Source organism: Harpegnathos saltator, unplaced genomic scaffold (assembly GCF_003227715.2).
Source record: "Harpegnathos saltator strain DR-91 unplaced genomic scaffold, Hsal_v8.6 scaffold354, whole genome shotgun sequence".
Lineage (NCBI taxonomy): Eukaryota > Metazoa > Arthropoda > Insecta > Hymenoptera > Formicidae > Harpegnathos > Harpegnathos saltator.
Window position 1 is genome coordinate 28,192 of NW_020230155.1, and position 11,537 is coordinate 39,728.

General features: G+C 34.4%; 2 protein-coding genes across 5 annotated transcripts; one reads left to right on the forward strand and one right to left on the reverse strand.

Moving 5' to 3' along the window:
- Positions 1–1,625: 1,625 nt before the first annotated feature.
- On the forward strand, positions 1,626–3,635 carry LOC105188030 (chromobox protein homolog 1). 4 transcript variants are annotated; one of them, XM_011149244.3, is made up of 4 exons: positions 1,626–1,787; positions 2,499–2,607; positions 2,713–2,953; positions 3,117–3,635. In XM_011149244.3, exons 2-4 carry the CDS (start codon positions 2,512–2,514, stop codon positions 3,341–3,343), a joined length of 564 nt encoding a protein of 187 aa, XP_011147546.1. In that variant the 5' UTR covers positions 1,626–1,787; positions 2,499–2,511; the 3' UTR covers positions 3,344–3,635. The 4 variants fall into 4 exon arrangements, with proteins under 4 accessions (XP_011147546.1, XP_011147547.1, XP_011147549.1 ...); XM_011149245.3 differs by having other exon boundaries at positions 1,713–1,895; XM_011149247.3 differs by lacking the exon at positions 1,626–1,787 and adding an exon at positions 1,935–2,085.
- Positions 3,636–4,766: 1,131 nt separating this feature from the next.
- Noc1 (Nucleolar complex protein 1) lies at positions 4,767–10,728 on the reverse strand. Its single transcript, XM_011149243.3, has 5 exons — positions 10,595–10,728; positions 9,186–10,295; positions 8,487–9,096; positions 6,272–6,682; positions 4,767–5,598 (listed from the first exon to the last, which is right to left on the reverse strand). The coding sequence occupies exons 1-5, from the start codon at positions 10,613–10,615 to the stop codon at positions 5,027–5,029; spliced, it is 2,724 nt and encodes a 907-aa protein (XP_011147545.1). The 5' UTR covers positions 10,616–10,728; the 3' UTR covers positions 4,767–5,026.
- Between the last annotated feature and the right edge of the window lie 809 nt (positions 10,729–11,537).

Below are 11,537 nucleotides of genomic sequence, written 5' to 3' on the forward strand. Positions count from 1 at the left end.
AAAAAATAATATAATGATTCGATTTATTCGATTTCGACTGCGAATTATAAATCGTAAACATGATTTACCTACTAAAATTTATAATAGTAAGACTATGGCAATGCATGCGGATATACGATAGTTTTCCATATATAGAGTGTCTCACTTTAACTTTCGCATTAAAAAATCTCGAAAACTATGAAATATATTAAAAACAGCTAAAACACGTGTTCCATGATTTCGAAGGGGAAAGAGAATGGCATTATCAGTTTTTTATTTGAGCATTTTCAAGGTCAGTTGAAGGTCAACTTAATTTTTTAAAATAGAAAGCCCAATTTTTTATTATATCTTCTTTTTCTACCAATTAATTTTAACAACTTTTGTCTGAAACATATTTTTATTTGCCTAATATTTTTTTAAATATTTAAGGAGAACTTGGTAACTTTTTCAATATTTAACTTACTATATCTCGTTAACTATTCGTAGAAAGAAAAAATAGTATTAGACTTTTTTATTTTATTTACTATCAAGAATATATTACTATAATAGTGCCCTAACTTTTGTTAACTTATCGACTTTGGAAATTTTAAAATTATCAAAGTAACAAAAATCAGGGCACTATTGTAACAATATATTCTCGAGACTAAATAAAGCAAGAAAGTCTAGTACCACTTTTACTTCCGACAAATAGTTAACGAAATATTGTAAGTTAAATATTGAAAAAGTTATCAAGTTTTCTTTAAATATTTCAAAAAATATTAGGCAAGTAAAAAATATTTCAGACAAAAGTTGTTAAAATTGATTGGTAGAAAAAGAAGATATAATAAAAAAAATTAAATTTTCTATTTAAAAAAATTCTTCTATTTAAAAAAATAGAAAATGTTTAAAAAAATTAAGTTGACCTTCAACTGACCTTGAAAATGCTCTCCAAAGAAAAAACTGATAATGCCATTCTTTTTTCCTTCGAAATAATGGAAAACGTGTTTTAGCTTTTTTTAATATCTTTCGTAGTTTCCGAAATTTTTTAATGCAAAAGTTAAAATGGGACACCCTATATATAAATATACCATATATTACATTGTATATATTATTGTTATAAATATTCTGCATTAAATATATTATATATTTTATATTTCGTTATGTTATTATTTCTCTTATTCCCATTTACAATGCATTTCACTTATATTCTATTAATAGAAATATTGATTTTAAGGTCCATACTTTAACCTTCCTTTTATCAAAGTGTCTCTAAAAATTAGTTATAACCAATTAGAAGCTTTATAAGCCATTTTTACAGGTACTTTTATCAATAAAATTAAGTTTAGGATATGGACCCATATATGTTTCTCTGCATAAATTCATGAAATATATTACATTTTTTTTATAAATATTGAATTTCGAAATATTCGTTTATGAAATTCTTTACTTTTCATGTGTTGATGCTAAATAAAATAATATATGACGCTATTTAGAAGACATATTACTTGACATCCAAATTATCTACCCGTTCGCGCTAAGTAAGCAAGGTTTTTTATTGGTACCGCCATTTTCAGGCCACCGGTCCGTGAACCAATTACGCCGAAGCTCTAATGTCCAGGTCTCTAAGCCCCTTGGAGTCCGGTCCAACGGCCGCTCTCAGGCTTCTCTCTGGTTTCTAGATAGGATCCAGCGCGGGATTTTCACTCTACTGCATTGGCAGGCTCTGCATTTTTCGCGGCAACGCTGTGCAACGCGCGGGATCACGACGCGGTGATTTTCCGAAATTCGTGCACGCTTCTCATCCACTCTTGTTGCGAGGAATAGAACTTGTAAGTGTCAAGATTTTTGTTCTTTTGTTCTACATAAATTCCCGATAAAGTAATTGCGATCCGTGATCCGACAAGGGACAACCTATTGTGACGTGGACACGTTGATGAGTAAGTGAACGTCGCGACTGGAAAAATGCCGGCGACGCGTCGCTATAACGCCGCCATTTTGCACTGTTAATGATACACAAAAGAATCAAGCGCGTCGGTTTCGTGATCGTACGAAATCTCTCTCGCCACCTGAAAATCACATCTGCGACTTCTCTCGTCTGGCGTTAAGACATTTGCAAACAAAAAACACGTTCGTTTGTTGACTCTCTTGTGCGAATTTGCGTGCGTTCCCGCCATTGCCGGTGGGACATCTCAGAGCTTCTATTTTATTGTTGTTGAAAATTTTTTAGGTTTTGTTCGCGAGCCTGCGAGTGAATCGTGCAAACGTAGTTTTCGATCATTCACTAAGAGTTTTTTTATCATATTTGTTTATCTCTGATAAGCATCTCTGTATAAGCAAATTAGTTGGATACATGATAACGACTGTCTCTTGTTATTTAGCTTTTTTCATTTATGATATAGTAATTGTACGATTTACTCCGATCTTTTATATCTGTTCAGTTGTATTTTTCATATAAATCTGCTTTCTTGTTGATATATTTGCATTCTCTAAGACACGAAAATTACATGATAAAATTAAACCAGATGTTCATGTGTTCATAGTTAACAGGTTATAATGAGCAAAGTGAAGGATTCTCCGCCAACCGACGCTGAAGGTGAGGAGGAATTTAGTGTGGAAAAAGTTTTAGACAGAAGAGTCGTAAAGGGCAAGGTATAGACAATTATATTTGTATAACATGTGAGATGGTTATTATTCATGAAGAAATTATTCTAAATTTATGAAGAATTTATTTTAAGGCATACTTTTGAATTATAGGTAGAATACTTTTTAAAATGGAAAGGATATTCTAACGATGAAAATACATGGGAGCCTGAAGAGAATTTGGATTGTCCTGACTTGATTGCTCAATTTGAAGAACAACGCAAGAAGAAGGAAGCAGCAGCATCTGGCAAACGAGGTCACGATGACAAGGAGTTGAAGAAACGAAAGAATACCAGCACACCAACACCTTCTCAAGCTAAGAAAAAGGCTGGGGCTGAAGAGAAGAAATTGGAAGGTAATATAGAAATATGTTAAATTTTATAAGATATGCATTTTTCATCCAGATATTTGCGATACATCACTGCATTATGATTTTTGATGATATTTTGATGGGTAATAGAAAAATTTAGGAAGATTTAGATATATACTACATTACAAAAATATGAAACTTTTTCCAGGATTTGACAGAAACCTGGAGCCTGAACGTATCATAGGTGCAACAGATTCCAGTGGAGAACTTATGTTCTTAATGAAGTGGAAAGGAACAGATGATGCAGATCTGGTACCAGCACGTATCGCTAATGAGAAGTGCCCACAGATTGTAATCAAGTTTTATGAGGAACGACTCACATGGCACAGCCCTGCCCATGATGAAGACAGCTCTACAAAGCCTGACCCAGAGTAGCGTTCAGCCTTTCGATATGCGTATACGGCACGCTTTAGGATTTGCCGTATTTAGCGGCATCTCCTAACCGCACGTGAGAAAAGAGAGAAGGATAAATACAACAAACAGTAACACAAGAAAGGAAAGAACATAATGGAACAAATAAATTCGCGGATTTCTCCACCATCATTGCACAGTGAAAATTGAATATATAAATTTAATATTATAAATTTTTTGTAAAATTACGAGTAAACCAGAGCAGAGTTTTGTGTGTATACCATCAGAGAAATCAGCAAATTGTATTAATACATTATGCAGTGTCATTATTTATTAATAATACATAATGCTACTCTCGTGACGTAGAAAGTTAAATTTTCAAATAGTAATTTTATGATATTGTTGACATGCGCATCTTGAAGATGTTTCTTTGAAAGGCATCGTTCTGAAGTATATGTTCATTTAAAATATTCTTATACTTATAAACGAGCAGAAGAGGCTCGTTAAACCTATCTCACTCTCCCTTATGTATTTACTGCATATTAACATGTTTGAGCTCACATCTATACAAAGTGCCTACTCACCCTCCGAATTTATGAAAGCTAATCAAGCGCACTTAAACATAATGGTTGATGTATGTTCTGACCTTAATTTTTTACAAGTGAGTATATGCAATGTGGTTAAGTTGATTGTGTGGCACATGTACAATTGAGTTCTTTTGATACTTATAAATAGCTTCTAATGAAACTTTATGATGAGAAGAAATCAAGACAAAAATGTGAAGAATAGAATAAATATTTTTTGCATAGATATGACGATATTGTATGTTACAATTATCAAATCAGCAAATGCTCTTAAACCATATATTTGGACACATATGTCTTTGATTAAGATTAAGACATTAAAAAGATGAATTAACATCTATCTTTTAGGAAATTATTTTTAATTTGAAATTTTAGCAAAGTATGTGTCTATATATAATTGTTGAAATTTGTACAATTTATTAAATATTTGCGGATACATCTAATTGAAATAATCCGAAAAAGACTTAACATTTTTTAATATGATGTATACTTCAATGGGAGAAGTAACGAAATATTGAAATTGTGCTTTGAATACTTGATTTCTTCGATTTATTTCGCGTTTACGTATACTCAATATAAATTACACTTATAAAGCAAAATCTTTCGTATATTAGAAAATTGAATCTTTCGTATATGTAGAAAATTGAAATTTTATATATTTTTTTTAATCTTCAATTTAATACTTTATAATTTGAATTTATTTAGAAGCAACGAGTATCCGATCACTATTATTCCGAAGTGTTATTTCGACTGAACATACGCGCATACAGCCACAATCGATTATCCACACCTCTATTGATTCTACCAAATACGAGTTTCGCATCGATGACGAGAGAAATGCGTGTGTATTTACGCGCAAGTTGACATTGTACTGACAATATAACAGTAAAATGTAACGCGATTGATTTCGCCTGAAAAGCTAGGAAAGCGTCTGCAAGTACTTTTATTCATGCACGACTATGAATGTGTATTTCATCATTCTCGGATCGCTACGTGTCGGTCACATTGCCGCCTTAAGATATAAAACAGAAAAAGAAATATATCGTATAGAGAGAGAAAGAGAGAGAGAGGATTATACTGTAAAATGTAAGATTGCGTTTATAAAATGTGTTTATTAAATAATCTATCGTTTGAATCTCTTCATTTGTTTATTATTAGACGACGTTTGTTTGGCGGCGCGCTTCCGCTTGTTTTTACCAAACGATTCCATCAACCGCTGATTTCGCTTAATCTCCCATTCAATTTGCTTGGCATTGGCACCGTCTCTGTTACTGAAAGTGTTGCTACCACCATGCTTGCCCTTCATTCTACTTTGTTCCTCTAACATCTCTGCGAACTTTTCCGCTGACATGAATATGTCGCTGTCAATCCCCCTCTGTTTTTTCTTTTCTTTGCTCTTATTCGAATCTTGCTGCTGTTTTTGTAGCTCTTGCTTTAGATCCGAAACTAATTCAGCATTGTCTCCGTCTTCATCACTGAATTCCATATCACGGTCGTCATTGAATTCCATATCGCTGAAATCATCATCATCCACGTCCAGGAAATCAACATCACTTAGATCTTGTAATTCGTCATCCGTGATATTATCCTCGTTAAGATTATCTTCTGAAACGTTATCGTCGTTATCGACGATATCTTTAGATTGATTATCGTCTTCATCGCTAACATCATCCTCGGATTCTTCATTTGCCTTTCCTGAAAATTATAGATCATAAATGATTAGTAATAATAATAGTAATTCAGTAAAAAATATAGTTGATCATTAAATTTTTATATGTAGAGAAATGTTCCATCTGTCAGCTTGAACTTTTCATTAATTGAATCAATTCGTTTGTCTAAAGCAGTGCTGGGAAATAAGTGCCCAGATTTCGGAGACGATGCTTATTTTCCCTCTACTTATGTTCCCGGCTTTGCGGCCGAGTTGCCGATCGCGTGCGACAACTTTGTTTTCAGGAGCGTTGGCATATGAAAAATCTGCTAGGATCGTATTTTCCGTCAAATCGTCATTAGAGTAGAGCCATATGTTTCATTTTTACCAATTTTTAGTGGAATAAGCCTACTAGGGAAACCACTTAAAAAAAAGAAACACATTAACAATAGTACCTCACAAAGAATGTGGAAATCTATTGTTAAAATTCTAATGACGGTTTGGCGGAAAGTACGATCCCAACATATTTTTCATATGCGAACACTCCTGAAAACAAAACTGTCGCACGCGATCGTCAAGCTGGGAGCGGTAGTAGGGAGAAAGTTGGTGTCGTCTCCGAAATCTGACGGAACTGGGCATTTATCCCCCAGCACTAGTCTAAAGAATAATCGTCAAAACTCGTGATTTTTTTATTATTAGTATAAAAATACACGATATTACCTTTTTTCTTCTTGGGCACGATATCTGCTGCAATGTCCAAGTCATCAAAATCCTGATCGCCCTTTAAATTATCTAACATATCGTTAAATTCTTCACTGTTGACGCTCTCTAAATCGTCGTCGTTGTCTTCTTTTTTCTTAATGCGTCTCTCATTCTTCTGTTTTAAGAATCGATAGAGAAATAGTTCGTCCACCGGTATTCGTTCTTCGGCCTCGTTAAGATACGCCGCGCTATCGATACGAAGAGAACGTAGACCCTTCGGTGTATATCCAGCACGTTGTGCCATGAGATCATTTTTCTTGTGCACTTTCTTGTCATCCAGCTTCTTCGGGTTTTTAAAGACGTATCGATCCAGGAATCGTATCAATGTCAGGTCCTCCAACGGATCACCTGTGTAATTGATTGGCTTTCCTGTGAATGTTAAATCCATATAATATTCCACAATCATAAAGAGAATCTATTAAATAATAATTAAAAATACAGAATGAAAAAAATTTTATATACAGGATGTAGACGAGTAAGGTCCAGTTGCACCAACATTATTTTGGTTTTAAGTGAGACCTAAATATATCTCTGTCTTTATTTATTTAGTAAGAAAGATAAAGATAGATTCTTATATTTAAGTCTCACTTAGAACCAAAATAATGTTGGTGCAACTGGGCCCAAGTGATATAACCTTTTACCACACGATTTAGCACCGACAGCACTGTAGTTAACTGAGTCGCGTATAGATGTTGCACGCATTGTGTCATTATCGATAAGTTCAGATGGTTGACTTTTCGGCTGCTTGAACCAAGACCCTAGTACGTAGTAAACACTTAACGTGGTAATGTATTATAAATACATGAAAATGGCCACGAAAATTACACTTGTAGCACGAAAGATTTTAAGACTTACATAACACTATTTTTTATTACATTTTTGTTTAATGCATTACTACGTTAAGTACACTACCTATGTGAAGCTGGCCCCTCATTATCAAAATTTGAAAAAAATGATTAGAGTTCTAGAGTTCTCAATCGGTTTTAGAAATAGTTCTGGCAGTCAAAAACAGATAGATTTTCGAAAAAAATTTCTAAGACCAATTAAGAGAACATTTTTTTTAAAAAATCGGTCAGTTTCTTTAGAGTTTGATGGCCCCCTGAAGAGTTCTATCGATTTTCCTTATGACTTGAATCGATTCGAGCGGAAATGAAAGAGTTCTAGCTCATCAGAGTATCGTCGATGCCGAATTTTCTAAGTCCAATTAGGAGAAAATTTTTTTGCAAAAATCGATCAGTTTCTTTAAAGTTCTGATGCCCCCCCCCCCCCCGAAGAGTTCTGTCGATTTTCCTTATGACTCGAGTCGATTCGAGCGGAAATGAAAGAGTTCTAGTTCATCAGAGTATCGTCGATGCCGAATTTTCTAAGTCCAATTAGGAGAAAATTTTTTTTCGAATATCGATCAATTTCTTTAGAGTTCTGGTGGCCTCCCGAAGAGTTCTATCGATTTTCTTTATGACTTGAATCGATTTGAGCGGAAATGAAAGAGTTCTAGCTCGCTAAAGTGGATGGTTTTGTGAAGTTAGCCCCCCTTTTTTCAATTGTCTTTTTGACTGCTTAAAACGCCAGAACTATTTCTAAAACCGATTGAGAACTCTTGAACTCTTCGGGGGGGGGGGGGGGGGCAACTAGAACTCTAATAATTTTTTTCAAATTTTGATAATGAGGGATCAGCTTCACATAGGTTAAGTATCTACACCTTTTACTATACTTATACCTTATACTATACTAGAGTTTTAGCTCAAGCAGCCGAAAAGTCAACCATCTGAACTTGCCGATAACGATACGATGTGTGTAATAATGCGTTCAAATTAATTGGTAGAAAAAGATGATATAATAAAAAATTTCCATTTAAGAAAAGTAATGATCAGTGAATATCTCGAAAATGTCGCTATCTGTAAATAAAATGATATAGTTTTGTTTAATGTCCCCCTTGAAACCATGCAACTTTTGTCCGAAATATTTTTTTCTAAAATGCTTGGTTTCGAGATATTTTACCGGTCCAGAGCTTTTTGGACATTCTGTATATATGTGTGTGTGCGCGCGTGTGTGCGCGCGCGCGCGCGTGTGTGTGTGTGTGTGTGTGTGTGTGTGATAAATATATATAAATAATTAGAAATATAATAAAATATAGATTGATATATAATTAAAAGAGCTGGAGAATTTGTCATACCTTGAATGATCGCGTTTGCAAATAAGGCAACGCTCGGATGAAAATGTCTGGACAACGTTACGAGTTCCATGTTGAATCCTTTAGACGCACCAGCGTACAGCGGATTCCGGCAGAAAGGATCATATGATTTTGTAACTTCCACTTCAGGCTTTACTTCGGGCTTTATTTCTAATGCGGTGTCTGTACCAATCGTAACATTCGACAACATGATAATGTCGTCCTTTTCGTCTTTGACTTGAATTTCATCTATCACTTGCACGTTCTCTGTATCTGATAGTTCGTCGTTTACTTCGCATATCTCTTTTTTCTCGATTTTAATAACTTCGTGTGGTTCGATCAACATATGCCTTAGATGCTTGCGGCTTTGGACAATTTTAGAAACGATATACAGCGTAGCGCAGGCCATGTTCGCCGGGAAGTACACCGAGACCTGCAGGATTCTCTTCATGAAGCTGTATAAACGTAGCTCGCTTTGATCCCGCTGTAGAACTCGGTACATTAAGTTGAGAAACATCGTGCGCTTATTCGCCGTTCCTATTTGCGGATCTAAGAGTTTCTTGTAGAAGACTGAATAAAATCTACTTGCTTGGGTCTCATCCTTGCCTGTGATCTGAAAATACAATTCTCCTTAACAAAATGAACATGTTTATAAAAGTACATCATACATTATTACAATAAATATTATTATATAATATTTACTTGATGCAGCAAGTTGAGTGCACTGAGAGAGACGTTAAATGAACCAAAGTGTACCACCTTATAGACGGAATCAATGTGCTCGTTCATCACAGTTGAATCGATGCTGGCAAAAGGATATGCTCTATTGACTCCTGTTAATATCGCCGCCATCATTCTGCTATCTGGTTCTCCCTTTTTCAGACATGCCTTGAAAAAGGCGAAATATACTTCTATCAACGTGTCAGCAATTTTATCGCTTTTCGAGTCCAAGACAAATTGTGCTAATAAGCATATGGCGTAATATTGGGTTCGTTGCGCCACGTTCTTTCTGAACAATAATTTCTCGACCTCACGCAATACTACAAGCTTCATGTTCGGATGCTCATGCAGCAGTTTGTTGATACAGAACACAGCTTTAGATGCAACCTTGCTGGTGGGATCACCGATTTTGTTTACAATTAGTTCTAGCAGCTTGTGCTCTTGCTCGGAGTTACCTATCAGCAGATCCGTCATGGTCGCTATGGCCTTTTCTCGATTCGTGTCTATCGTGTCAGAAGCAACCGTAGACAAGTTCAAAATGAAATGTTCATACTGATCACGAAGTTGGTCTTCGTAGTACCAATGTGCTAGTAACCTATTTTTTGCAGCGCTCGTTTTGACAATAGCATTTGATTCATTCTCCAGATTGAGTTTGTCCAGATCTTGTTCTTCTAATTTCAACAATTTGAATTTTGGATGCAATAAATCAGTGATAAACAGTTCCTTCAATGAAGCCATAATCATACTGCACTGATTGTGCTTGGCGCTTCGTACTTGAGACACCAAAGTTGTTAAACGACTAAGATTGTACTTTGGATGATCCTGCATCAATACTATAGTGGCTGCTATTTTGTCTGAAGTAGTACCCTGTTTCACTGCTGTCTTTAGCCATCTTACATTGGAATCTTTCGATTTGGACTGTTTTACTTGAAAGGCAGTAGTCTCTGCATCCAAATATTTCTTTCCTTCTTCTTTTAGATGAAGTACATCTAGCTTAGATAAAGAATGTTTGCATGGTTCCTCAGTTTTCTGATATTCTTCATACCATTTTTTACCAATAGTAGTAAGATTATTGTCAAATTTTTTCATCATCTAAAGAAAACATTTTTATGAGCAATATGTGTAAAAGAAATATGTATAAATTTAGTAAAATAAATAAAAATAAAAATAAATAAAAATGTATAAATTTAGTAAAATAAACAAATAAAATAATTCACAAAATACTGACAAACATCAAATACATATATATTGTACATACATATTTTAATATGTTTATTCTAAGATTTTAATAAAACTTTTATTGTAAACAGTGACCAATAATGACACTATCAGCATTAAAATACAAAAATCCCATCAAATAATCATAAAAAGGTTATAAACATATGATTTACCTTGTAACTAACTTCAGTCATTAATAAATGTTTTATAACAAATTTTGTATCGCTTACTTAAATATGCTTTAATGTAATAACATATTTCGCATATAAATGGCAATCTGTGTCTACATATAATTTAACTGTTACGGACATATAAACACATATTAAATCCACGTGTTAAAATCACTGAAATATATACTAATACTTGTATTCATAGTCAGGCCTTATATTTGAGGCTTCCTTATATTTATCTCTAGATGCTGCACGAATTATTTTATTGGCTACAGACCATCTGAAGATAAACTTAAGGAAGTCTTAAATATAAGGCTTGACTATGAATATGGGTGTAACTCAACTAAGGGCCAATTGTTCCAACTTCGTGGTAAGTTAATTGATAGTTAAATCATATCTCTGTTTCTGTCTAAATTGAAGGAAAAACGAAGACAAACATATGATTTAACTATCAGTTAACCTACCAAGAAGTTGGAACAACCGGCCCTAATGGAGGATTCATATTGGGTGCGTTCACGACACTCAACGAGTGCATTCAGTGCACGCTGCTTGAGTAAAAGTCTCAGTATCGTATCTCTTTTAAGGTATTATAGCGCCTGTATTATACTATGCATTGAGAATTGCAATCGAGTAAATTAGATAATCTAAATCGTGATTATTTCAATTAGTTCGATAGTAATTCTCAATATACATTACAATTTTTTACTTAACAATGTCATTGTTACATAATACAAGTATTATGTAACAGTGACATGGTCGAGTGACAAATTATAATGTTAATGTAACTTAACTGTATTTAGTATCCACTGGACAACATAACCTGAGATAAGGCACTCGCGCAAGAAACGCGGGAAAACTATGCGGGAAGACAGCTGATCGGATAGCGTGGGTCCCTCCATGGACCCTGCGATGCGCTTTATTGCCGTTATTGGCATATACTTTCGTA